Source organism: Nerophis lumbriciformis, linkage group LG28 (genome assembly GCF_033978685.3).
Source record: "Nerophis lumbriciformis linkage group LG28, RoL_Nlum_v2.1, whole genome shotgun sequence".
NCBI lineage: Eukaryota > Metazoa > Chordata > Actinopteri > Syngnathiformes > Syngnathidae > Nerophis > Nerophis lumbriciformis.
In genome coordinates, this window is record NC_084575.2 from 7,354,957 (window position 1) to 7,382,351 (window position 27,395).

Sequence of the window (27,395 nt, forward strand, 5' to 3'; positions counted from 1 at the left end):
TTCTAATATTCGCTCTCGGAGCGATGACGTCACAACGTGACGTCACATCGGGAAGCAATCCGCCATTTTCTCACTTTCGTCGGTGTGTTGTCGGAGGGTGTAACAACACGAACAGGGACGGATTCAAGTTGCACCAGTGGCCCAAAGATGTGAAAGTGGCAAGAAATTGGACGAAATTTGTTCAAAATACGAGGCTGTGGGGAAAGCCGACGAAATGGTCAGTTGTTTGTTCCGCACACTTTACCGACGAAAGCTATGCTACGACAGAGATGGCAAGAATGTGTGGATATCCTGCGACACTCAAAGCAGATGCATTTCCAACCATAAAGTCAAAGAAATCTGCCGCCAGACCCCCATTGAATCTGCCGGAGTGTGTGAGCAATTCAGGGACAAAGGCCCTCGGTAGCACGGCAAGCAATGGCGGCAGTTTGTTCCCGCAGACGAGCGAGCTAAACCCCCTGGATGTCTTGGCTCACACCGTCCCTTATGCCACCGAAGATGATCAAGAGAAGAATATCGACCCTAGCTTCCCTGGCCTGCTGACATCAACTCCAAAACTGGACAGATCAGCTTTCAGGAAAAGAGAGTGGATGAGGGTATGTCTACAGAATATATTAATTGATGAAAACTTTATTCATTACTCACGGTTTTACGTAAATTATTATACATAAACTGTGTTTACCAATAATTTAGCTTAAAAACATTTATTTTTTTCAATCATTCGAGTACATTCGGGTAGTCTTGTGTAATGCAGTATTTTGTGTCTATTTAGGTATGGTTAACCTGAGTGCTGAAATCGTGGAAAAATATATGTTCTTAGCGCGCCTGAAATGGGCTGTCTGCACTCTCAAAGTGCATGTTGTTGCCAAATGTATTTCATATGCTGTAAACCTAGTTCATAGTTGTTAGTTTCCTTTAATGCCAAACAAACACATACCAATCGTTGGTTAGAAGGCGATCGCCGAATTCGTCCTCGCTTTCTCCCGTGTCGCTGGCTGTCGTGTCGTTTTCGTCGGTTTCGCTTGCATACGGTTCAAACCGATATGGCTCAATAGCTTCAGTTTCTTCTTCAATTTGGTTTTCGCTACCTGCCTCCACACTACAACCATCCGTTTCAATACATGCGTAATCTGTTGAATCGCTTAAGCCGCTGAAATCCGAGTCTGAATCCGAGCTAATGTCGCTATAGCTTGCTGTTCTATCCGCCATGTTTGTTTGTGTTGGCATCACTATGTGACGTCACAGGAAAATGGACGGGTGTATATAACGATGGTTAAAATCAGGCACATTGAAGCTTTTTTAGGGATATTGCGTGCTGGGTAGAATTTTGAAAAAAACTTCGAAAAATAAAATTAGCCACTGGGAACTGATTTTTAATGGTTTTAACCCTTCTGAAATTGTGATAATGTTCCCCTTTAAGTGTTTTTAAATCCCTGCAGCTTCCATGACTGTTACACACTTGTGTCTACTGGCCTGATACTTAAACCTGAACATCTTATCACACACAGTGCAACTAAACGGTTTCTCTCCAGTGTGTGTTCTCATGTGTGTGGTCATGTCACGCTTTCTGGAGAAACTCATCTTACAAACAGAGCAAGCAAAAGGTTTCTCTCCAGTGTGTGTTCTCATGTGTCTGGTCATGATTTGCTTTCTGGAGAAACTCTTCTTACAAACATAGCAAGTAAAAGGTTTCTCCCCAATGTGTGTTCTCATGTGTAATAAAAGTTCCTTTTTAGTGTTGAATCTTTTAGCACAAGCTGAGTGTCAGGTTCAAACACTTATGACATATATTCATCAGACAAGAAGCAAAGAATCATGCAGAGACAGAGTTCAATTTAGCTCATGAGGAGAACACATGGAGCTGCACACTTAGTCACAGTCTTGCCCTACGCTCTAAGGTTCAGCTCCCGCGTCCCTCTATTTATTCAAGAGTTCCACAGTCAACATCACTGAGGCCGCCTCTAAAAAGAGTGGTCACATATTTTATGCAAAGCAGGTCCAGGACGCACAATACGTGACAGAATGTGGTGGGGGCCTTGTGATTTCGCCTTGTCTCCGCTTTGTCTGCATGTTGTCATCTTATCTTCATTGAGGTCCTTAAAGTCTCTGCTTCGTCTGCGTGTTGTCGTCTTATCTTCGTTGAGGTCCTTGAAGTCCTTGGCTGTTAGCGGGCTAAAACAAAGATAACATCTGTGGCTGAGGCCACCCTTCAGACAAGAAGTTTTTGTCCTTGCACAAATAGAAAAGTCTAACTTGAGCACAATAACTAATAACTAAAGCAACAGACTTTAAGGATACTAAAGTTAGTGTGATAATATATACATAATTATTCTAACACTGAGCAAGCAAAAGGTTTCTTTTCAGTGTGTGTTCTCATGTGTAATATAATTTTCTTCTTAGTGTTGAATCTTTTAGCACAAGCTGAGCAAGCAAAAGGTTTCTCTCCAGTGTGTGTTCTCATGTGTATGGTCATGTCACCCTTTCTGGAGAAACTCTTCTTACAAACAGAGCAAGTATAAGGTTTCTCTCCAGTGTGTGTTCTCATGTGTGTGGTCATGTGTTCTTTTCTGGAGAAACTCTTCTTACAAACAGAGCAAGTAAAAGGTTTCTCACCTGTGTGTGTTCTCATGTGTAACATCATTTCAATATTAGTGTTGAATCTTTTAGCGCAAGCTGAGCAAGCAAAAGGTTTCTCTCCAGTGTGTGTTCTCATGTGTAATATACTTTTCTTTTTAGTGTTGAATCTTTTAGCACAAGCTGAGCAAGCAAAAGGTTTCTCTCCAGTGTGTGTTCTCATGTGTATGGTCATGTCACCCTTTCTGGAGAAACTCTTCTTACAAACAGAGCAAGTAAAAGGTTTCTCTCCAGTGTGTGTTCTCATGTGTGTGGTCATGTGTTCCTTTCTGGAGAAAATCTTCTTACAAACAGAGCAAGCAAAGGGTTTCTCACCTGTGTGTGTCCTCATGTGTAATATCATTTCCTTCTTAGTGTTGAATCTTTTAGCACAAGCTGAGCAAACAAAAGGTCTCTCTCCAGTGTGTGTTCTCATGTGTCTGGTCATGTGTTCCTTTCTGGAGAAACTCTTCTTACAAACGGCGCAAGTAAAAGGTTTACCACCTGTGTGTGTTCTCACATGTAATATAAGTTCCTTCTTAGTGTTGAAACTTTCAGCACAAGCTGAGCAAGCAAAAGGTTTCTCTCCAGTATGTATTCTCATGTGTGTGGTTATGTACTGTTTTGTGGAGAAACTCTTCTTACAAACGGAGCACATAAAAGGTTTCTCACCTGTGTGTGTTCTCACGTGTAATATAAGTTCCTTCTTAGTGTTGAATCTTTTAGCACAAGCTGAGCAAGCAAAAGGTTTCTCTCCAGTGTGTGTTCTCATGTGTGTGGTCATGTCACCCTTTCTGGAGAAACTCTTCTTACAAACAGAGCAAGTAAAAGGTTTCTCACCTGTGTGTGTTCTCATGTGTGTGATCATGACTTTCTTAGTGTTGAATCTTTTAGCACAAGCTGAGCAAGCATAAGGTTTCTCTCCAGTGTGTGTTCTCATGTGTGTGGTCATGTCACCCTTTCTGGAGAAACTCTTCTTACAAACAGAGCAAGTAAAAGGTTTCTCTCCAGTGTGTGTTCTCATGTGTGTGGTCATGTGTTCCTTTCTGGAGAAACTCTTCTTACAAACAGAGCAAGCAAAAGATTGCTCACCTGTGTGTGTTCTCATGTGTAATATCATTTCCTTCTTAGTGTTGAATCTTTTAGCACAAGCTGAGCAAGCAAAAGGTTTCTCTCCAGTGTGTGTTCTCATGTGTATGGTCATTTGTTCCTTTCTGGAGAAACTCTTCTTACAAACAGAGAAAGTAAAAGGTTTCTCTCCAGTATGTATTCTAATGTGTCTTGTAAAATCACTCTTCCATGTAAATGATTTCCCACATTCAGAGCAGTCAAAGTGTTTGTTGTTAGTGTGATGTCTCGTATCACCTTTAGAGTCATTTTTACTCTCCAAAGGTTTTTGGATGTGGTCACTGTGATCAGAAGAGTGTGACATCATGTGGTCCATGTCTGACAGTGGAGCAAAGATGCTGTCTGGTTCTGACTTGATATCTTCACAATGCTCTCCATCAGCTTCTGTGATGTGTTGACTTACAAGCTCCGCCCCTCTGTTCTCCTCACTTTGACTGTGATGAAGCTGTAAGGACTGAGCTTCATCTTCATCATGAAGCTGCTCCTCTTTAATGTGGGAGGGGGCCTGTAGCTCCTTCTGTCCCACACTGGTGTGCCACTCCTCTTCATGACTCCCCGCTGACACCCGCTGGACGTCTGCAGAACAAATGAGGTGTTACTGTATTGAAGTTTGCAGTATTCAAACTATTGACATGTGAGCTAGGCCAAATGGACAGTGATGGGCAAGCTACCTGGACAATGTAGTAAGCTAAGCTACAAGTTACTCTCAATTAAATGGAGCTAAGCTATCCTCAGAGAATTGTAGCACACTACACTACAAGCTACACTGCAAAAGTAGCTTGCCACATCAAATATATATATATATATATATATATATATATATATATATATATATATATATATATATATATATATATATATATATATTGTCGGAGGCAGATATTTACATATATCCGAATTTAAGTTGTACTTCTTCCATTTCTTTGTCATATTTGAAAACAGCTCGTCTTTTCCACTTCTTCTCTTGATGCTCTGTCAGCAAGCAAACTCTGTGTGTTAACCTTGAGTTCTTTGGAATGTATTATGGCTAGGGAGACGTTGTGCTTTTGTTATGGCTAGGGAGGTGGATGGGAAGAGAGGTTTTTGGCGTTGGGAAGAGAGACCATTTTGGGTGTGTGGGATAGAAGGTTCTAGGGATAGACTGGTCTCAATCTAAAATGTATATTGTCAAAGCTTTGAGAATATACAAGAAAATACCTATTCTGTCTCTGGTGGTTTTTCAACTCAGCTTTAAGTGTCGGAAAGAACTTGGGAGCGAATTGTGACTTGAATTCCCTGGGAGGAACAACTGGTCCAAAACACAACAATATATATATATATATATATATATATATATATATATATATATATATATATATATATATATATATATATATATATATATATTGGCCCACATGTATAATATCAATGTTTATGTTGTCCATGGAAAGAAGTTAGTAAGAAGCAAAAGAAAAACAACCAACCATGGATGACAAAAGGACTGAAAAATGCTTGTCACAAAAAAAAGACATTATATGGAATATTCAATCAATCAATCAATCAATGTTTATTTATATAGCCCTAAATCACAAGTGTCTCAAAGGGCTGCACAAGCCACAACGACATCCTCGGTACAAAGCCCACATAAGGGCAAGGAAAAACTCACCCCAGTGGGACGTCGATGTGAATGACTATGAGAAACCTTGGAGAGGACCGCATATGTGGGTAACCCCCCCCCCTCTAGGGGAGACCGAAAGCAATGGATGTCGAGTGGGTCTGACATAATATTGTGAGAGTCCAGTCCATAGTGGATCCAACATAATAGTAAGAGTCCAGTTCACAGTGGGGCCAGCAGGACACCATCCCGAGCGGAGACGGGTCAGCAGCGCAGAGATGTTCCCAGCCGATGCACAGGCGAGCGGTCCACCCCGGGTCCCGACTCTGGACAGCCAGCACTTCATCCATGGCCACCGGACCTGTGCCCCCCCCTCCACAAGGAATAGGGGAGCAGAGGAGAAAAGAAAAGAAACGGCAGATCAACTGGTCTAACAGGGGGGCTATTTAAAGGCTAGCGTATACAAATGAGTTTTAAGATGGGACTTAAATGCTTCTACTGAGGTAGCATCTCTAATTGTTACCGGGAGGGCATTCCATAGTACTGGAGCCCCAATAGAAAACGCTCTATAGCCCGCAGACTTTTTTTGGGCTCTGGGAATCACTAATAAGCCGGAGTTCTTTGAACGCAGATTTCTTGCCGGGACATATGGTACAATACAATCAACAAGATAGGACGAAGCTAGACCGTGTAGTATTTTATACGTAAGTAGTAAAACCTTAAAGTCACATCTTAAGTGCACAGGAAGCCAGTGCAGGTGAGCCAGTATAGGTATATATATATGTATATATGTATATAAAGGTATATACAGTATAGGCGTAATGTGACCAAACTTTCTTGTTCTTGTCAAAAGTCTAGCAGCCGCATTTTGTACCAACTGTAATCTTTTAATGCTAGACATAGGGAGACCCGAAAATAATACGTTACAGTAGTCGAGACGAGACGTAACGAACGCATGAATAATGATCTCAGCGTCGCTAGTGGATAAAATAGAACGAATTTTAGCGATATTACGGAGATGAAAGAAGGCCGTTTTAGTAACACTCTTAATGTGTGACTCAAAGGAGAGAGTTGGGTGGAAGATAATACCCAGATTCTTTACTGATTCGCCTTGTGTAATTGTTTGGTTGTCAAATGTTAAGGTGGTATTATTAAATAAATGTCGGTGTTTAGCAGGACCGATAATCAGCATTTCCGTTTTCTTGGCGTTGAGTTGCAAGAAGTTAGCGGACATCCATTGTTTAATTTCATTAAGACACGCCTCCAGCTGACTACAATCCGGCGTGTTGGTCAGCTTTAGGGGCATGTAGAGTTGGGTGTCATCAGCATAGCAATGAAAGCTAACACCGTATTTGCGTATGATGTCGCCTAGCGGCAGCATGTAAGTACTAAAGAGTGCAGGGCCAAGAACCGAACCCTGAGGAACTCCGCACGTTACCTTAACATAGTCCGAGGTCACATTATTATGGGAGACGCATTGCATCCTGTCAGTAAGATAAGAGTTAAACCACGACAAAGCTAAGTCTGACATACCAATACGTGTTTAATTATTAATAACACAGACATCTATAGAGGCATAAAATAAGTATAAGAAATATAAAAAGAAGCTAATTGGTATACTAGGAACATGTAAGAAGGAATACTACAGACAATTATTAAAGAAGAACAGAAACAACATGAGAGCAACATGGGGCATCCTAAATAGCATCATTAAAAATGCTGCTAAGAAAGATTACCCCCAGTACTTTCTACATGGAAATACAAAAAATGACAATATGAACCAAAATAGTTGAACGTTTTAATGATTACTTTGTTAATATCGGAAAACATGTGGAACAAAGATTTCCAAATGCAGATGATGGATCAGTTGAGGACTTGAGTGAGCTCATAGACAGAAATCCCAATTCCATGTTTCTTAAGAACATGACAAAAGAAATAATCAAAATTGTAAAACATTGTAAATCCAAGACCTCAACCGACTGTCATAGAATAGATATGGTAACCAAAAAAAAGGTTATAGTAGACATTTCAGAACCTCTGACATATATCAGCAACGTATCATTTCTAACCCGCAAATTCCCTGACAAAATGAAAATTGCGAAAGTCGTACCAATTTATAAGAATGGAGACATACACCAGTTTACTAACTACACACCAGAATTCACAGCTAATATGTCAACATGGATAGCATTAATCCAAATAACAGAGGAAATGAGCAATGCAATAGATGGTAAAGAATGTGCGGCCGCAGCATTCATGGACTTAACTACAGCATTTGACACAATTAATCATGATATTTTAAAAACAAAACTAGAACGATATGGCATCAGAGGTTTGGTCTTGAACTGGATAAGAAGCTATTTAACCAACAGGAAGCAATATGTGAAGTAGGGTGAAAATATGTCAACACAGCTAGATATATCTTGTGGTGTACCCCAGGGATCAATACTGGGACCAAGATTGTTTCATCTTTACATAAACCACATTTGTAGTTACAAAGTGTGACGTGATAGCGAGAGAAGAAGACGACAGGGAGACGATGACGTCGTTTAGCTGTCAGCGTGTTTTATTGACAGCTTGGTGTGTGAATGAGATGTGTAATTAAACCAAAGAGATGAAGTGTGACTAAATGTGGAACTTATCTGATTATGGTTGCCAGAGGGTGTTGAGAGTGCGTGTTGATCCAGGCGGAAGTCCAAATAAGGGCAAGGCAGGCTCGAGTGTTGGAGGACAGGCGGGTGGTCGAGGACAGGAGCGCGGCGTCGTAGTAAGTGGGCAGGCGTGAGGTCGAAATCCAGGAAGGCAAGGGGGAATCCACAGGGAGGTCCAATGTGACAAGACACACAGCTTGACGACGAGGAAGGATGACGGGGAGCTGGAGAACGACACAACACAAGAGACGATGAGAACGACGGGGAGGAAGCACAGGGAGAGAAAATGCACAAGTGGGTGAGCGAGATACGTGTGGGCTTACTGTACTGGGTACGAGAAGCTATGTTCTGGCGTCGGATCTCAGGTTGTGTTGGCTCTTGAAGGCAGATCGCTCATCACGGGCAGGTGTGTAGATTACAGATTGGCAGCAGGCGCGAGGAGGCGCGCCCGCAGCGGAGGGAATGCGTCTGTGGGCGTGGTCCGTGGTGCGCTTGTCAGGACGTACAGCAGGAAGAGAAACAGCAGTAGGTTGATCCATAACACAAAGGACTTAAAGTTAGTTTTATTTGCGGACGACAAGACTGCTTTCTGTTCAGGAGAGAACACACAGAAGATAATACAAATAAAAACAGAAGAAATGAACACATTAAAAAGATGCTTTGACAAAAACAGACTATCTTTGAATCTCAGTAAAAGTAAAATAATACTATTTGGTAACAGTAGAAGAGAAAGTCAAACACAAATAGACGGAATAGAAATTGAAAGAGTACCGTATTTTTTAGACTATAAGTCACAGTTTTTTTCATTGTTTGTCCGGGGGTGCGACTTATACTCAGGAGCGACTTATGTGTGAAATTATTAACACATTACCGTAAAATATCAAATAATATTATGTATCTCATTCACGTAAGAGACTAGACGTATAAGATTTCATGGAATTTAGCGATTAGGAGTGACAGATTGTTTGGTAAACGTATAGCATGTTCTATATGTTATAGTTATTTGAATAACTCTTACCATAATATGTTACGTTAACATACCAGTTGGTTATTTATGCCTCATATAACGTACACTTATTCAGCCTGTTGTTCACTATTCTTTATTTATTTTAAATTGCCTTTCAAATGTCTATTCTTGGCGTTGGCTTTTATCAAATACATTTCCCCAAAAAATAAGACTTATACTCCAGTGCGACTTATATATGTTTTTTTCCTTTTTTATTATGCATTTTCGGCCGGTGCGACTTATACTCCGGAGCGACTTATACTTCGAAAAATACGGTAAATGAAACCAAATGTCTAGGTATAATAATTGATGATAAATTGAACTGGAAATCTCATGTAAAAAATATACAACATAAAGTAGCAAGAAACACGTCAATAATGAATACAGCAAAACATGTTGTAGACCAAAAATGACTTCATATTCTCTACTGCTCACTAGTGTTACATATCTAACTTATTGTGTAGAAATATGGGAAATAACTACAAAAGTACACAGATCAGTTATAATAATACATCATGTTGGATATAGACAACATACAAACACTTTATTTATAGAATCAAAAATACTGAAATTCCACCACATAGTGAATTTGCAAAAAGATAAAATGATACACAAAGCAAACTATAACCTGCTAGCCAAGAATGTACAAAAATTCTCAACAAAAGAGGAGAAATATAATCTTAGAGAAAAATGTAATTTAAAACATTTGTATGCACGTACAACACTTAAGACCTTCAGTATATCAGTATGTGGAATTAAATGATGGAATGGATGAAGCAAAGCAATCAAACAATGTACTAATATGATCCACTTCAAGAAACTCTTCACACTTGAAGTGTTTACAAAGTACAAAAAAGAAGATAAACATTCTCAATTTATTTCATCCATCCTTACTCATCTCACCATATGAAATATAACTTACTTCACTCATTATTATTTATTTATTTTCATTGTGATTACTTATGGAGTATATTGTGAATACATTGAGAACAGGAAGTGAACAAAAGTTTTAGCAACTGTTATGTAAAAGAAAAGGGGTAGGATTAAATAAGCTCTGCTTCTTCCTACTCCTTTTCCAACATGTTGAAAAGACAAACTGGAAATAGTGATGCATCATGTTGTATGCATGCATGTGTGATGTATCATGTTGTATGCATGCATGTGTGATGTTTCATGTTGTATGCATGCATGTGTGATGCATCATGTTGTATGCATGCATGTGTGATGTATCATGTTCTATGCATGCATGCATGTGTGATGCATCATGTTGTATGCATGCATGCATGTGTGATGTATCATATTGTATGGATGCATGTGTAATGTATCATGTTGTATGCATGTATGTGTGATGTATCATGTTGTATGCATGCATGTGTGATGTATCATGTTGTATGTATGCATGTGTGATGCTTCATGTTGTATGCATGCATGTGTGATGTTTCATGTTGTATGCATGCATGTGTGATGTATCATGTTTGTATGCGTGCATGTGTGATGTATCATGTTGTATGCATGCATGCATGTGTGATGTATCATGTTGTATGCATGCATGTGTGATTTATCATGTTGTATGTATGCATGTGTGATGCATCATGTTGTATGCATGCATGTGTGATGTTTCATGTTGTATGCATGCATGTGTGATGTATCATGTTTGTATGCATGCATGTGTGATGTATCATGTTGTATGCATGCATGCATGTGTGATGTATCATGTTGTATGCATGCATGTGTGATGTATCATGTTGTATGTATGCATGTGTGATGCATCATGTTGTATGCATGCATGTGTGATGTTTCATGTTGTATGCATGCATGTGTGATGTATCATGTTGTATGCATGCATGTGTGATGTATCATGTTGTATGCATGCATGTGTGATGTATCATGTTGTATGCTTGCATGTTCCAGATAAACTCAAACTCAACTCAACTAACACTTGGTGGACATTCAAGCCACAAAATGCAAATGGAGTATTGTTGGTGTATTTTGGATGGTTATAGAGGACCTCCCATTGGCTCCATTGCAAGTGGACTTTTTTTACATTTATGAGTTAGAATTAGGGCAGGGTGATATATGGAATATACTGGATATATCGTGGGTTTGTGTCTGTGCGATATAGAAAATGACTACCGTATTTTCCGCACCATAAGGCGCCCTGGGTTAAAAGCCGCGCCTTCAATGAACGGCATATTTCAAAACTTTGTCCACCAATAAGCCGCCCCGTGTTGTAAGCCGCATCTAACTGCGCTAAAGGAATGTCAAAAAAACAGTCAGATAGGTCAGTCAAACTTTAATAATATATTAAAAACCAGCGTTCTAACAACTCTGTTCACTCCCAAAATGTACGCAAATGTGCAATCACAAACATACGTATATCAACATGGACAGAGCTGCGTGAAAAAAGCCACCCGGCCTCTTCGCGTAAACTTAAACTTACCTTAACCACTCGCTCATCTTTTCTTCATCCATCCCTTCGAGTTAGCTTTTATGATGACGCCGGCTGGAAAGGTCTCTTTTGGCAAGGTCTTCCTTTTGAATATCACCATGGGTGGAAGTTAGCATGGCAAGCTAGAACCACAGTGAAGGATGACTTCTCATTCCCTGTGGTGCGAATATTCACCGTACGTGCTCCCGTTCCACAGTGCGGTTCACAGGAATATCAGTTGCTGTGAAATACGGTAGTAATCCGTGTGCGGATGGAGAGATTGCGTCTTTTCATGAACCGGATCTTTGTCGCTTAGTAGGAGCCATTTTGTGGTCTTTACAGATGTAAACAGGAAATGAAATGTACGGTGATATCCGCGCGTTTTTTCTTCTTCTTCCGGGGGCAGGTGGTTGCTTACAGTAGAAGAAGAAGCGCTTCCTGTTCTATGGGGGCGGGTGCTTACCTTGGCGGTTGCTTGCGTAGAAGAAGAAGCGCTTCCTGTTCTACCGGGAAAAAAGATGGCGGCTGTTTACCTAAGTTGCGAGATCGAAACTTTATGAAAATGAATCTTAATATTTATCCATATATAAAGCGCACCGGGTTAAAAGCTGCACTGTCAGCTTTTGAGTAAATTTGTGGTTTCTAGGTGCGGCTAATGGTGCGGAAAATACGGTATGGTGATATTGGAGTATACGATCTCACACAGTTGCTTTTAGCTGCAGGCATTACACTACAGGCTCTTCTCACTCTTTCTTGTCTCTCTTCTTCTCACAAAGACAAAAAACAAGCGCACCTTCTTACATACGTCACATACTGTCACGTGTGCAACGTCATACGCTCTCACGGAGCAGACAGATAGCGGCATGGTAACGTTAGCTGTGGTGCTAGTGGCAATACGAGAGAAAGAAGGTGCCAATCTGGTAACAAATGAAGTAATAATTTATTCCCAAGACAAACAGCAGGGGGTCCATCGTCTGGCGGTGGTTTGGCTTCAAGCGGGTAGATGGTGAACAAGTATGCGGCAAAAGCGTTGCTACAAAAAGTAGCAGCACTGCTAATGTAGCATCATTTGAAAAGTCACCCGCTAGAGAATGAGGAGTGCATGAAACTCTGCATGTCAACATCTCCGTTCAGTGCCACACCCACAAAATGCCCAAGCAACCATTTCCAGATCAACACCGTATGAAACAAATAGTCAACAACAGAAGGAGATAACGTCCGCAGGAACCTACCACATAGTGAAGGACATACACTATTTGATTTCCTATTATGCAGCTCATTTTTATTTGACACTTATTGAAATATCTTGTGTGACATCATGCACAAAAGTGCACTTTATTTGTTTTAAACTATTGTAGTGGCATCCTGTACAGAAAGTGTACTTTCATTTAGTGTTGTTTTGATGTCATCTTAGTGACATCATGCACAAAAGTGCACTAATAGCTTGTTTTAAAATGTCTGACAATCTTGCACTTTCTTGCTAAATTGACTTAGTTGTGGTTCCCTCTCTGCATGAAAGTTTAAAAGTAGCATATATTAATGCAGTATGAAAAAGAATGTTTTAAAGTAGACACATAGAATCATCATACTGCTTTGATTATATGCATTAGTGTTCATTCAAGGCTAAGGCAAAATGTACACATATATATGGTGTATCGTGACATGGACTAAAAATAGAGATTTTAATAAAAGGCCATATCGCCCAGCCCTACTTAGAATGCTTTTTTTTTTATATATATATATATCCACCATCATGTCTTTTATAAAGATTGTGAACAATAGAAAAATTCCCAAAAAGTGCAGTTCCCCTCTAAATTCCAATGATTAGATTTAAGACTTGAAGTGTATGAGCATGAAGTGATGAAGCCTACTTGGATGAGTCTTCTAAGACAAAGTGAACAGTCCAGTTGTGATGGATTGAATGCCCTGAGAATAAAATTATATGTGCTTACTTGGACTGTGATGAAGCTGTGAGGACTCAGGTGCTTTGTCTTCATGCTCTTCAGTCTTCACAGAGGAGACAGTCAGTGGAAACTTGCTGACATCATCCTCCTCCTGCCCTACAACACACTCTCCCTCCTCTTCCTCTTTCATGTGTGGATCCTCCTCTTCCTCTTTAATGTGGGTGGGCTGTGGATCATCCTCTTCCTCTTTAATGTGAAGGGGCTGTTGAACGTCTGTTGGGTAAATAAGTCAATAAGATAAAGAGAGAATATAAATAGTTTTGGACTGACACTGTTAACACAATGACATTATTTGTGTTCTTTTGTGTGTTGTGTTAAAAGAGTGTAACAAAACAACCAACAAAAACACAGAAATACTTCCTTTTGTCCCAGCCACTAAAATTCATTCAAAAGTGAGTACAAAAACAGACTTGGAAATTTGATGAGGAGCAAGTTTTTTTTATAAGTACAAGGCAGCATTGATTGAGGCATTCTTAACTTTACACTCACTGATATAAAGTGTGTAAATATTTTATTCTGTATACGGTCTATGACACCTAAACTTTATCTCTAAACTTAACCACAATTTGTGGTGTAGAATGACGTCGGGAACTCCAGATAGTTCCACATGTCTGGGAACGCCACCGACGGATAATCCTTGATATTACTCAACAAATCTTTAGGGATCTATTCCGTTTCATAATTAGATTTTTTTCTCATATCTGCTTTTCGCAGGAAGATCTCGACCAGGGGTGTTTAAACTAGATAACGTAAAAATAGAGACAATTGCAGATTGTTTTCTTTGTTTAAAAATAGAACAAACACATTCTGAAAATGTACAAATCATGTTTTTTTTTTTTTTTACATACAATAGTATTCTATCTTTAGTTATCCTTTTTTACACTTTCAGAATCAATTATGTGATAATGTTCATCAGTCAACTCATTGGTGTTCATTTTCAATCTATCTGTTATGTTTACTGAGAGAGGTGACGGCTCAGACACCAGGGGGCAGTATATACAATAATTTATTATATATAATAAATATATATAATAATAAACAATACAGCTAAACTATAGAAATAGAGTGTGTGACTAAAATACAAGAGTGTGTGTGTTGTAAGACTATGTGTGTAGATATCTGAAGTGTGTTACCAAGTGTTGATGAGAAAAAGGGCAGACAAGTCCAAAGAGGGCAAGGCAAAAGGGGTCCAAGATCAGCGAGGGGTCCGTGGGGCAGAGAGAGACGTCAGAGTCCAGGGGCGAGTGAGGAGTCGGGAAACGAAGAATGCAGTCCAAAACACCGGGGAAACAACGGGAGATCTCGAGGAGGGAAGACTCGGGAAGGCACTGCGGAAAAGCAACAGACGTCAGAATCACGGAGGGAAAAACAACACAGTAAGAGCGCATAAGGCTTACGGTACACCATGAGAAAAACTAAGTTCCCGCCATGATCCTTGGGTCCACTGGTCCTTTATTGATCTCGCCCTGATCAGTCGCAGGTGTGCAGATTGCCAGCGAGTGATTGCAGCTGGTGGCTGCAGCAGGGCGGAGACGCGCGCGGCGCGTTCCTGGATGTGCGCACCCGTGGGCGTGTCCCGAGGTGCGCACAGATGGAGCCTCCAAGTGTTCCCGCAGAGGAGGGAGAATCAGACTGCGCGTGCGCCGTAACAGATACTAACACAATGTGTTGCCCATTTCTTGTTCAAATGTTCTCACACAGTGCTGATCTTGCAGTTTTTGATGTGGTAAAGAACATACACTTTGTTTTCTCTGCATTTAAAAGCAGTTGAAGATAGCAAAGTTGTTCTTGTACTCTGTCAAATGCACGTTGTAGATATTTAAAGGCCTCAGCAGGAATGGGTGCTGTGCAGTATATGACAGTATCATCAGCGTAGGAATGGAAAGTTGAGTTCGGAATATTCTGTCCAACATTATTAATTATTAATTAATAATGGGCCCAACACAGAACATTGAGGGACACTCTTTTTCACTTGCAGTACGTCCGAGAAGGAACCCTCTATCTGAACAGCCTGAGCTCTGCTTGTGAGGTCATTTGCAAACCATCCAACTGCTTGCTGAGAAAAACCAATAGCTGAAAGACATTTGATTAAAATGACATGATTAACAGTATCAAATGCCTTTGAAAAGTCAATAAAGAGGGACAGACAGCACTGCTTCTTGTCAAGAGCTTCAGTTACATCATTTATAAACTTCATAGCAGCAGTAACAGTACTGTTATTTCTGCCAAAACCTGACTGAAATGGTGACAGAATAACGTTGGTGTCCAAAAAGTCTTTTATCTGTTCACTGATAAGGGATTCAATCACTTTTGCCAGAACAGAGAGTTTAGAGATCGGTCTGTAATCATTTAGATTACTAGGGTCACCTCTTTTTAATAGGCGGATTACAAGGGCAGATTTCCAATCCAAGGGGATTTCATTTGAAATTCGAGTAAAGTTAAAAATGTGAGTCAGTGGTTCAGCTATGATTTCAGCTGCCAACTTTAAAAAGAACGGCTCCAACTTATCTGAGCCAGCTGGCTTTTTAGGTTTAAGTTGTTTTAGAGCCCTCATGACCTCTGTTGTGGTAAAGGGCGTAAAGTTAAAAACCTGGGTATTTTCAACGGTTCTTTCCGGAGTTAGCGGAACTTCAGTAAATTTGTCAGAATTATAGAGAAAACCAGAGTTAATAAAATGATTATTATAATGACTACCCATTTCTCTTCTGTCACTTACTCTGACACCATCAACAAGTATACTAGGTGGGAGATTGACTGAATTACAGCAGGCGGACAAACATTTGATGATTTTCCAAAACTTCTTTGGGTGTTTGATGTTTTCAGTTGTTGTGGAAAAATGCAATTCTAATTTTGACTTTCCGAAGGAGAGAGGTAAATTGTTTTCTTAATTGTTTAAAATTCAACCAATCTGCTTCTAACCCTGACTTGCGTGCCCTGGCCCAAGCAGCATTACGTTCATGCAATACATCTGACAGGTCCGATGTAAACCACTGATTGTCACGTCCTTTAACCCTACATTTTCTAAAAGGGGCATGTTTGTTCACTATACTCAAGAAGTTTTCGTGAAAATATTTCCAAGCCAGTTCAACATTATCAAAAAGAGCAATTCTATCCCAATTACAAAGATGCAAGTCATGTAAAAAAGCTTGCGTCTCAAATAATTTCATATAATGTTTTTCAAGAAGACGAGGCTTGCTTTTAGGAATCCTTGTGTCTCGCACTACTGCAATCACACAATGATCACTCACATCATTAGGGAAAACACCAGATGCAACACATTTAAAGGGCATATTTTGTCATGTCTGTGTAATCATGTTTTTGTTTTAAGTCATGTTTTTGTTTAGTTTCTGTCTTTTCACTCCCTTGTCTGGTCACCATAGCAACCATTAGTTTTCACCTGTCACGTCACGCACCTGTTTCACGTTTTGAGTCACGCACCTGCTTTCACTAATCATGTCCATAGTATTTAAGTTCAGTGTTTTTCAGTTTGTCTTTCTGACGACCTCACAACACATTTATGCTCTGTTCATGCCTGATACTTCTTTTCATGTCAATTCCTCAAGCCAAGTAAGTTTTTGTTCCATATTTATAGTCTTTTTGGTTTCATAGTTTGTTCTCCGCCATTGTGCGTGTTTTTTGTTTGTACTTTTTGCTATAGTCTTTTGGTTTTATAGTTTATTCTCCGCCACTGTGCGCACTTTCATTTATTCCTTTTTTTGATAAATATAAATAAATCATGTACCTCCATTCCCGTCTCGCCCGTGCCAACTTTCCGTTGCATCCCGGAAAAGCACACACCCAGGACCAAGTCTTGACATATTTGTTAGAATTAAGTCAATGAGTGTAGCTTTTTGAGGGCATTTAGGATTAGGTCTTGTAGTTGAGTTAATTAATTGTGTTAAATTTAGAGATTCATACTGTGCTTTCAAAGAGTCAGACACAGATGTGAGCCAGTCCCAGTTCAAATCACTATTTCATTGTATTTCAGTTGAGACAGAAGCTTCACAAGAGTAGATAGGGAATTAGTAGGGGCAGATGGAGGCCTATAACACCCCACTACCATAATGTGGTGATTTCTAGCTAATTCGATTTCAAGTGCTAACAGTTCAAGTTCTTTACTTACTGATTCAGAGAACACTAATTTAACATCAAACCTCTGCTTAATATATATGGCCACTCCACCACCTTTTCTTTGTCGGTCAGTACGATAGACATTATAGCCATGAATGTAAATATCTTTATCAAGCACAGATTGTTTAAGACAAGTTTCAGATAAGACTACAATATCAGCATTTGTTGAGTTTCTCCAGATCTTTATCATATCCAGTTTACGGAGTAAACTCCGAACATTGATATGAATAATCCCAAAACCAGATATAGTTTTAAAATCTGCAGGTGTAAAACATTGTGTAGGTGTATCAGGGCCTGGATTAGTCTCAACATTTCCTGAGAGCAATAACAATAATATAACTAAACATTTGCGCTTAAAGTTACCATCTTTTGAGTCGGTCTTTAATCTGTGAAAGTAAGTGCTCACAATAGGGGAGGATGCAGTAATGTTGACATGATCTCTCAAAACAAGGAAACAATAAGAATGAATGGACTCTACCATAGTATGCAGCCATTTTGTTTTGTCCAAAGTCACAGAAATCTTCAACTGAGATAAGGCCGAGGTTATTTTGTCGCTGCCACTATGATGAATTGTCAAATTATCAAATATGTCAAACTGTGCATCTTGAAGTATAATAGCTCGTGAGTGGGGGTGACCAGACCCATTTGGGACACCAGTAAAACCACACAAAAGTATAAAACACAATATAATAATATGTGACATAGTGAGAGGAGAAGTTCCACTCGTTTTACCACTTTTGAAGATGTTAGCAGACAGGGCTAAAGACTAGCAGCCAAGGCCGACGGGTGGAAGCCCGTAGACAAAGCCAATGGCTGGAGGCAAACAGCAGGTCGATGGAAGGCTAGTAGGCAGGTCGATGGTGGAAGGCTGGTAGGCAGGTTGATGGTGGAAGGCTGGTAGGCAGGTCGACGGTGGAAGGCTAGCAGGCAGGTCGATGGTAGAAGGCTAGCAGGCAGGCCGATGGTGGAAGGCTGGTAGGCAGGTTGATGGTGGAAGGTTAGCAGGCAGGTCGATGGTGGAAGGCTAGCAGGCAGGCCGATGGTGGAAGGCTGGTAGGCAGGTTGATGGTGGAAGGTTAGCAGGCAGGTCGATGGTGGAAGGCTCGAAGGCAGGTCGGTGGTGGAAGGCTAGTGGCGCGGTTGGTAGAGTGGCCGTGCATGAGGGTTCCTGGTTCAATCCCCACCTTCTACCAACCTAGTCACGTCTGTTGTGTCCTTGAGCAGGACACTTCACCCTTGCTCCTGATGGGTCGTGGTAAGCGCCTTGCATGGCAGATCCCGCCATTAGTGTGTGAATGAGTGAATGAGACGGGATGAGTTGGCTAAGTACAAAAATTAGTAAATATTTTTGAATGAAAGAAACTGCTGTTCTAAATGTGTCCTGTAGATGTCGCAATAGCAATTCTTTGTATCTTTGTAGATGATGCTACATATGTAAAACACAACTAAAACACATGATGTAAGCGCACCAGTCAGGGAAAATGAACAAACTACATCAATAACATCCTGTAATTTGATTTTGATATTATTTATTTATCTTGATAGTGTTACGGCGCACGCGCAGTCTGATTCTCCCTCCTCTGCGGGAACACTTGGAGGCTCCGTCTGTGCGCACCTCGGGACACGCCCACGGGTGCGCATCTCCGCCCTGCTGCAGCCACCAGCTGCAATCACTCGCTGGCAATCTGCACACCTGCGACTGATCAGGGCGAGATCAATAAAGGACCAGTGGACCCAAGGATCATGGCGGGAACTTATTTTTTCTCATGGTGTACCGTAAGCCTTATGCGCTCTTACTGTGTTGTTTTTCCCTCCGTGATTCTGACGTCTGTTGCTTTTCCGCAGTGCCTTCCCGAGTCTTCCCTCCTCGAGATCTCCCGTTGTTTCCCCGGTGTTTTGGACTGCCTTCTTCGTTTCCCGACTCCTCACTCGCCCCTGGACTCTGACGTCTCTCTCTGCCCCACGGACCCCTCGCTGAACTTGGACCCCTTTTGCCTTGCCCTCTTTGGACTTGTCTGCCTTTTCTCATCAACACTTGGTAACACACTTCAGATATCTACACACATAGTCTTACACTACACACACACTCTTGTATTTTAGTCACACACTCTATTTCTATAGTTTAGTTGTAAATGTTTATTATTATATATATTTATTATATATAATAAATTATTGTATATACTGCCCCCTGGTGTCTGAGCCGTCACCTCTCTCAGTAAACATAACAGTATCTGCTTTTAAATATTCAGGATTTTTAATTGATGACCACTTGAGTTTTAAGGAGCACATTAAGTATGTTGTAAAAAAAACTGAAACTTTTACTGGGATTTTATTATAGAAACAAGTCTTGCTTTTCTTTTACTGTGAAACAGAAATTGGTGTAAACAACCTTTTTACCTGTTATTGACTATGGAGATGTGTTGTACATGAATGCTACTGCTGGTTGTCTCCACAAGCTGGATAGTGTGTACCACGGGGCACTGAGATTCATCACCAACTTACTCACCATTGTGTGTTATACTCAATGGCTAACTTACTCAACATTGTGTTATACTCAATGGTTAACTTACTCACCATTGTGTGTTATACTCAATGGTTAACTGGACATCTTTATGTGCTCGACGCCTCAATCATTGGTACGTGTTCATCTACAAAATCATTCTGGGTATCACCCCATCTTATCTGTCTTGTCTTTTAACAAAGAAACAAGGAAGTCACAATCTTCTTTCAATTAATGTTCTGCAATTTGTCGTCCCCAAAGTAAGAACTGAACTGGGCAAGAAAGCATTTAGGTTTTCAGCAGTGAAGGCTTGGAATAACCTACAATCCAATATTCAACTTCAAACCCTTGTTACATTGAATGAGTTTAAAGCTTCTGTGAAAAGATTGCAGTCTACCTTGTCTGTATGCACATGTGTTATGTCAGCAAGTTTTAATGTTGTAAATGTCATGTTTTATGTGTTGTTTACTGTTTTTAATGTAACATTGCTGCTGCCCTCTTGGCCAGGTCTCCTTTGGAAAATAGATCTTTGATCTCAATGGGATTTTTACCAGGTTAAATAAAGAAAAAAAAACAAGAAGAAAATAAAAACAGCTGTTTATTTGAAGTCTTAAAGAAGTCAACTATGTGTGCAGTGCAAGGTGAAATGCAGTTATGTCATCTTCTTGTCAATAACACACACATCACACTTTTGCGTGTTGTTGCTTCCTTATTTGTCATTATTCAAAGCTGATTTTAATGTGTAGCAGCGGCAGCTGAACTCAATGTGACAACGTGTCATAGTTACGTCAGTCACCTGGAATTAAAAATACCAATAGTTGCGTCATTAGTCCAGAATCTTCACGGTCCTCATGGACGACATAATTAGGAACCAGTACTAAAAAAAATGGTACTTGGTATACATCTCTTATCTTCACCACTAAACCTTTGAAATATGCTGACATATGTGCTGCTAAAGGTAAATAAACAGTAGCCATATTGAATGTTTGCCTTCATTTGACCACGTGAGGTAAGGAGGACGGCCTCTAGGTCACATGGTTACACCCCAGCAATTACACTGTTGATGATTGATGGATTGATGAGCATTTATTTTTAAATGGACGTGTTAAAAAGCAAGTATATCTCCATCTTTAGTCATAAATGTGGCCCCCGGATGAACATGTGTCACAAACATTGTATTAGATGATATGTGGATGTTGTGCTTACTTGGACTGTGATGAAGCTGTGAGGACTCAGGTGCTTTGTCTTCATGCTCTTCAGTCTTCACAGAGACAACAGTCAGTGGAAACTTGCTGACATCATCCTCCTCCTGCCCTACAACACACTCTCCCTCCTCTTCCTCTTTCATGTGTGAGGGCTGTGGATCCTCTAAAGTGAAACTGTCCCCCTGCAGATGAGGGAGACATTCTTCTTGGTGTCCAATCAGCTGATGGATGTCTACAGGACACAAACAAAACACATTTGAACTCCTACATGCTAAATATTAAATCGTACATGAAATATAGGGCTGTGGCTATTGAACATTTTATTAATCAAGTGTTCTACTGGAAATGTTTTCGATTAATCGAGTAACTGGATAAAACTTAGTGTTGCTTGGTTAAAGACAAATTTAAGCGACTTTAAGACATTTCACTTAATAATGAACGGCCAATTGGCTTGAGATGGTATGATATCAAGATGTCATCTTTAGATCAGGCTTTGTTTTTTCCACAATCACTGCCATGTTAAAAAGTTAAAGTACCAATGATTGTCACACACACACTAGGTGTGGCCAGATTGTTCTCTGCATTTGACCCATTAACCTTGATCACCCCCTGGGAGGTGAGGGGAGCAGTGAGCAGCAGCGGTGGCCGCGCCCGGGAATCATTTTTATGGTGATTTAACCCCCAATTTCAACCCTTGATGCTGAGTGCCATTTTTATAGTCTTTGGTATGACTCAGTCGGGGTTTGAACTCACAACCTACCCATCTCAGGACGGACACTCTAACCACTAGGCCACTGAGTAGGTGGATGTAGCAGGTGTTGTAGTAGGTTAATGGCTGCACCAATATGAAGGAAATAACAGGTCAGTATAGCTTTTACACACATAAATAACTTGTCAAACCTGCCAGCTAGCAGGCTAGGTTTACAGCGTCAGTTACCATGGTAACTGACTCTGACTTTGTCTTACCTCTCTTATTTTTGGAGGTCAAACTCTGGAGCTTTACATACTCAGGAGTTTGCACTTAACCTGCTCTCTGGAATATTCCCCCGGTGACTGTGTGAGTTTTGTGTAAACATGTTGATACACTTTGTTACAAACTGAGAGGAACATCAACCTCTCATAAATATTGTGTGTCTGAACATCCTCACATGACACTGTCTCGTTTTTATGAACAACATAAAACAATCAGTGCATCATCCTCACATGACAATTCATCTTCCTATAGACAATCTATTGAAGAAAAGTGTTCATAATAAATATAAAGTTAGTAAAGATGTGAGAGTAAGAAGTAAACAAACCTGTTGTGTGTAACACAACTTGATGTTTTTCATGTTGTCGCTCCTTCTCCTCTTTTGTTGGACAAAGTTCCTCCTCGTACTCTGCTATGGTTCTTTCGCACATTTTCACACAATCACAACACTTTACACTCACACTTGATCTCTGCTTAGCGATGTGTTTTCATCTCTCTTTGTTAGCAGCTAACAAGCTAAGCTAACTAGCAAGCTAAGCTAGCTGGAGAAGTGCGCTCAGACTAATATACAAACAGTTATTATGACTCTATTGAAGAGTGTAATAAAGGACATATATGTGTACATGGACGCACAGATTAAGAACACTGAACTGTGACGACTGCAATAACGTCTTCACCGTCAGACGCCATCTTGCTTTATCCTCGCCTTGTTTGGTTCGCGCGCAGTCTTGTCAGATCTCGCGAGAGAAACAAGTAACCAGCTCTTCCCCCCCACCTCCGGTGAAAATAAAAATAAACTTTTGCATTTTCAAAAACAAAGACATACAACTTATTTTGGTAAATAAACAGTAGCTTATATGACCCCTTTAAATGATAAGTTGCCTGATCAGAGCGAGACGAGTCGTGGCTCCTCAGCTTCATGCAGGACGGAGTGGTAGGAGGCGTGGGCGAGGTTGACTGACTGCAAAAGACCACACCATTATTTTCAAATCAATCTAAATATTGCTCTAGTTGGTATTTGTGTTTTAAATCCTGTTGTAAAGGTTTGTACTTTCAACTGTAGTTGTAAATATTAAGTGGAATTGTATTATAATAACCGAATATATTCACTTATTTTGGAATAGTTGCAATTAAAGCAATACATGAATCACAACAGCTGTAGTCTCAGCACTTTGTAGCGCCCTCTGGCGTGAGTGTAAAAGCTTACAGCACCTGGTATTCCCAGGCGGTCTCCCATCCAAGTACTAACCAGGCCCGACCCTGCTTAGCTTCCGAGATCGGACGAGATCGGGCGTGTTCAGGGTAGTATGGCCGTAAGCCGAAAGACGAGGTAAAACCAACCTTTTTAAATGGAACTCTTACAGACGGGATGGGAGACAATTGTTATTTATCTTACAGCCTGACGCGCATGCGTAAACTAATGTGCTGTTTCTGTCTGTGTGATTGTCTTCCTTTGCTACGGCGGTCAAGTTGCTTTCACGGTGGATATTTGCCTCCGGAGCTCCAGCGGAAGCTCCCCCTCACTGTGCCCACACTGCTCTCTCATGCTGCGGGGAGATTGCAGGAGAGGTGCCGCTCTCAACACTACTTTATGCTTAGGGACCGTCAATAAATTACTATTGTCTTCGAAGATGTATATCTGCTACATCAAAACACTGATTCATCTAAAAGGAGGTCAAATAAATAGTCCTACATTTTTAATATCGTTCCTGATTTTATAATTTAAATATTTTTTTAATATAAACAATAATTATTTGTTTTAAAAGTCTCCATGTCATCATGCAACTTAGTAACCAAATTCCACTTTATATTAGTCATGCTAACCTTTTATTTTAAAATAGGGTCAAAAACATTTTGATATTAAAAATAAATGTTTCTTTTCAATAGATTCCTGGTCATATGACCTAAAATCCCAAATTCACTTGATATTTGAAGTGTTTTCTCTAATGTGTTTCACACCTTTTTGTTTTAAAATGTAAGTTTAATTGGATTTTATATAAATTTGTAATATTGAAAACCATGGTTTCATTTTTAGCTCCCGCAACAACTACGACTATCCAACATAAAACCAACTTTACTCTCATTTGAAGCTAATAAAAATGTTGATAATTATCTGTATAAGATATATCATCACGCACATGATTTTTATTTTAAAACTTTTTTTTAGTAAAAACCCTATTTTAAAATAAAAGGGTGTGCGTTACACTAAAAGGTTAGCATGACTATTTAGTGGAATTAGGTTACCAAGTTGTATGACATTGAGACTATTGGGAAAATACCCTTATTTTTTTATATCAAACATGGATATAATGTTAAAATTGTGAAATAATGGGTATGCACAATAAGGAGGTATGACTAATTATTTACTTTCTTTTAGATGAATCAGTGTTTTGATGTAGCAGATATACATTTTTCAAGGCAATGGTGATTTATTGACGGTCCCTACGCATAAAGCAGTGTTGAGAGCTGTGATTCAGCACCCCCCGCCACCCCAAAAGAGACAAGCGGTAGAAAATGGATGGAGAGCTGCACCTCACACAGCCACAAAAAGCACATTAGTGTATGCATGCGCGACAGGCTCTAAGATAAATAATAATTGTCTCTCACCCCCTGTGATGAGGTGGCGACTTGTCCAGGGTGTACCCCGCCTTCCGCCCGAATGCAGCTGAGATAGGCCCCAGCACTCCCCGCGACTCCAAAAGGGACAAGCGATAGACAATGGATGGATGGATGTCTCTCAGCCCGTCTGTAAGAGTTCCATTTAAAAAGATTGTTTTTACCTCGTCTCTCGGCTTACAGCCATACTACCCTGAACACGTCCGATCTCGGAAGCTAAGCAGGGTCGGGCCTGGTTAGTACTTGGATGGGAGACCGCCTGGGAATACCAGGTGCTGTAAGCTTTTACACTCACGCCAGAGGGCGCTGTTTCTACTTCTTGCAAAAGAAAACAATGGTTTTTATTTCACTTTCAGTTCAATTTACCCTAACCTGTCTAATATTTATCCATCTTTGAGCTGTTTTTGCCATCTTACCCGGCTACAAAAACACATGTCATATTATAAATTGACCAGTCACGGACTTTTGAGCGCTGATAGTCCGTCAATATGTTCAACACCGGGGTGATATGAACCAATCAGCGTGCCTTATTCCAACATCTCACACTTTCTAAGCCAATCAGATCCGCCTCTGTCCAACTTTCTTCAACACATTTAATATTTGGCCAATGACAGAACGGCTGGTTTACTTCCGGCCTCATTAGCATATTTCAACATGTAACCAATCACGGATGATGATGACATTCCGCTACCTCACAAGAAAGGAACTTCTTTTCAAAACAATTTATACTTTTTTAACACTAGAACGTACAAACAATATTTAATTTTCTGCAGCTGATAAGAAGAGGGGAGAGTATTATTCACCTGTTCACGTTTAGTAAGGTGAAGATACACAACTACAAGAAGTGAATGCAGTAACAGTTTGGCTGTGCAGACGTTCTAGCAATATAACAATATAACAATGTATCATAATTAATACACAATATGAGAATGTTTGCTGTATAAATGAATGAATTAATTACTTAATTTAATTAGAACACAACACGAGCAACATCATGACAGTAAATATGCAGGGATTGATTGATTGATTGATTGATTGATTGATTGATTGAAACTTTTACTAGTAGATTGCACAGTACAGTACATATTCTGTACAATTGACCACTAAATGGTAACACCCCAATAAGTTTTTCAACTTGTTTAAGTCGCGGTCCACTTAAATTGATTCATGATACAGATATATACTATCATCATAATATAGTCATCACACAAGATTAGGATTACCTAAACTGATGTGTTGTGTTAATTTAGTAATATTAAAGTGTAGTTGTTGTTGATTGTTTTATTTCATTTATAATTAATTGAACACAACATTAAACCGAGTACAAGACCAAATGTGCCAGATTTTGCTAATGTATTGTGTTGATTAACAATAGAAAATATATGACAATGATTTACTCGTCAATTACTTTATTTTATTTATAAAAGTTAAGACCCAAAATTAAAAGGCATACAAGACCCCATGTATTTAAAAAGTATTAGTTTGCATTTCTCTTGAAAGACTTGGATGAATAAAGGCAGACACAACGTCTTCAAATCATGTCAGACTCGAGGTGGACTGTTGGCCGGAAACAGTTTGTCAGCACTGGGACCTGAAAAATACTCCTGACTTAAAAATACTCATACATAAAAACAAAAAAAAAGAGCAAACAGGTGAAAGTAACGAGAAAAAGTTGCAATGTTGACTCTTGTAACACAAGGTGTTTTTTTTCCTTTAAAGCTGTCATTGCTCAAAAAATAATAATGAATCAAAATAATGTTGTAATGAATTATTGACCTATTGAAGGCTCCAATTACTGCACATTAAAAATTCCACTTTTAAATATTTGTCGGGGGAAATATTACATATTTGGTGTGTTTGCATATAAAAGGCAACATTTTCTTTGACAAAAATAGCATAAAATATAAAATTTATTAACGTATAATTGACGGATAGATCTAAAGTTGATATCAAAGTTTATAGGTTTAAAGTTAAAAAAATAAAAATAGCGTCTGATGTTGTGGGAGAACACCTTGCAGCCCTAACTCGGGGCGGGGCGGGGTTTGGTGGTAGCGGGCGTGTATATTGTAGCCCGGAAGAGTTAGGGCTGCATGGGATTCTGGGTATTTGTTCTGTTGTGTTTATGTTGTGTTACGGTGCGGATGTTCTCCCGAAATGTGTTTGTCATTCTTGTTTGGTGTGGGTTCACAGTGTGGCGCATATTTTTAACAGTGTTCAACTTGTTCATACGGCCACCCTCAGTGTGACCTGTATGGCTGTTGATCAAGCATGTCTTGTAGTCACCTACGTGTGTCTACAGAAGTCAAATACAACATGTGACTGGGCTGGCACGCTGTTTGTACAGGCTGTAGAGGACGCTAAAGGCAGTGCCATCACGGCACGCCCTTAGTATTATTGTCTGGGTGAAAATCGGCAGAAATTCGGGAGAATGGTTGCCCCTGGAGATTTCCGGGAGGGGCACTGAAATTCGGGAGACTCCCGGAAAAATCGGGAGGGTTTACAAGTATGACGCTGTCAAGGGCCATTCATATAAAACTTGCGGGCCGTACTAACATTACATTTTCATATTAAGGTGCGGGCCGCAAAATA

General features: G+C 40.0%; 1 protein-coding gene, 1 non-coding gene and 1 pseudogene across 2 annotated transcripts; 1 reads left to right on the forward strand and 2 right to left on the reverse strand.

Moving 5' to 3' along the window:
* Positions 1-1,868: 1,868 nt before the first annotated feature.
* On the reverse strand, positions 1,869-25,489 carry LOC133570508 (uncharacterized). The gene is made up of 4 exons (XM_072916574.1): positions 25,435-25,489; positions 13,373-13,597; positions 3,767-4,317; positions 1,869-3,586 (listed from the first exon to the last, which is right to left on the reverse strand). Exons 1-4 carry the CDS (start codon positions 25,487-25,489, stop codon positions 2,327-2,329), a joined length of 2,091 nt encoding a protein of 696 aa, XP_072772675.1. The 3' UTR covers positions 1,869-2,326.
* Positions 23,391-23,509, reverse strand: LOC133571145 (5S ribosomal RNA). Its single transcript, XR_009810303.1, has one exon. It is a non-coding gene; the product is annotated as a 5S ribosomal RNA (ribosomal RNA).
* LOC133571241 (5S ribosomal RNA) lies at positions 24,982-25,090 on the forward strand (annotated as a pseudogene).
* Positions 25,490-27,395: the final 1,906 nt, after the last annotated feature.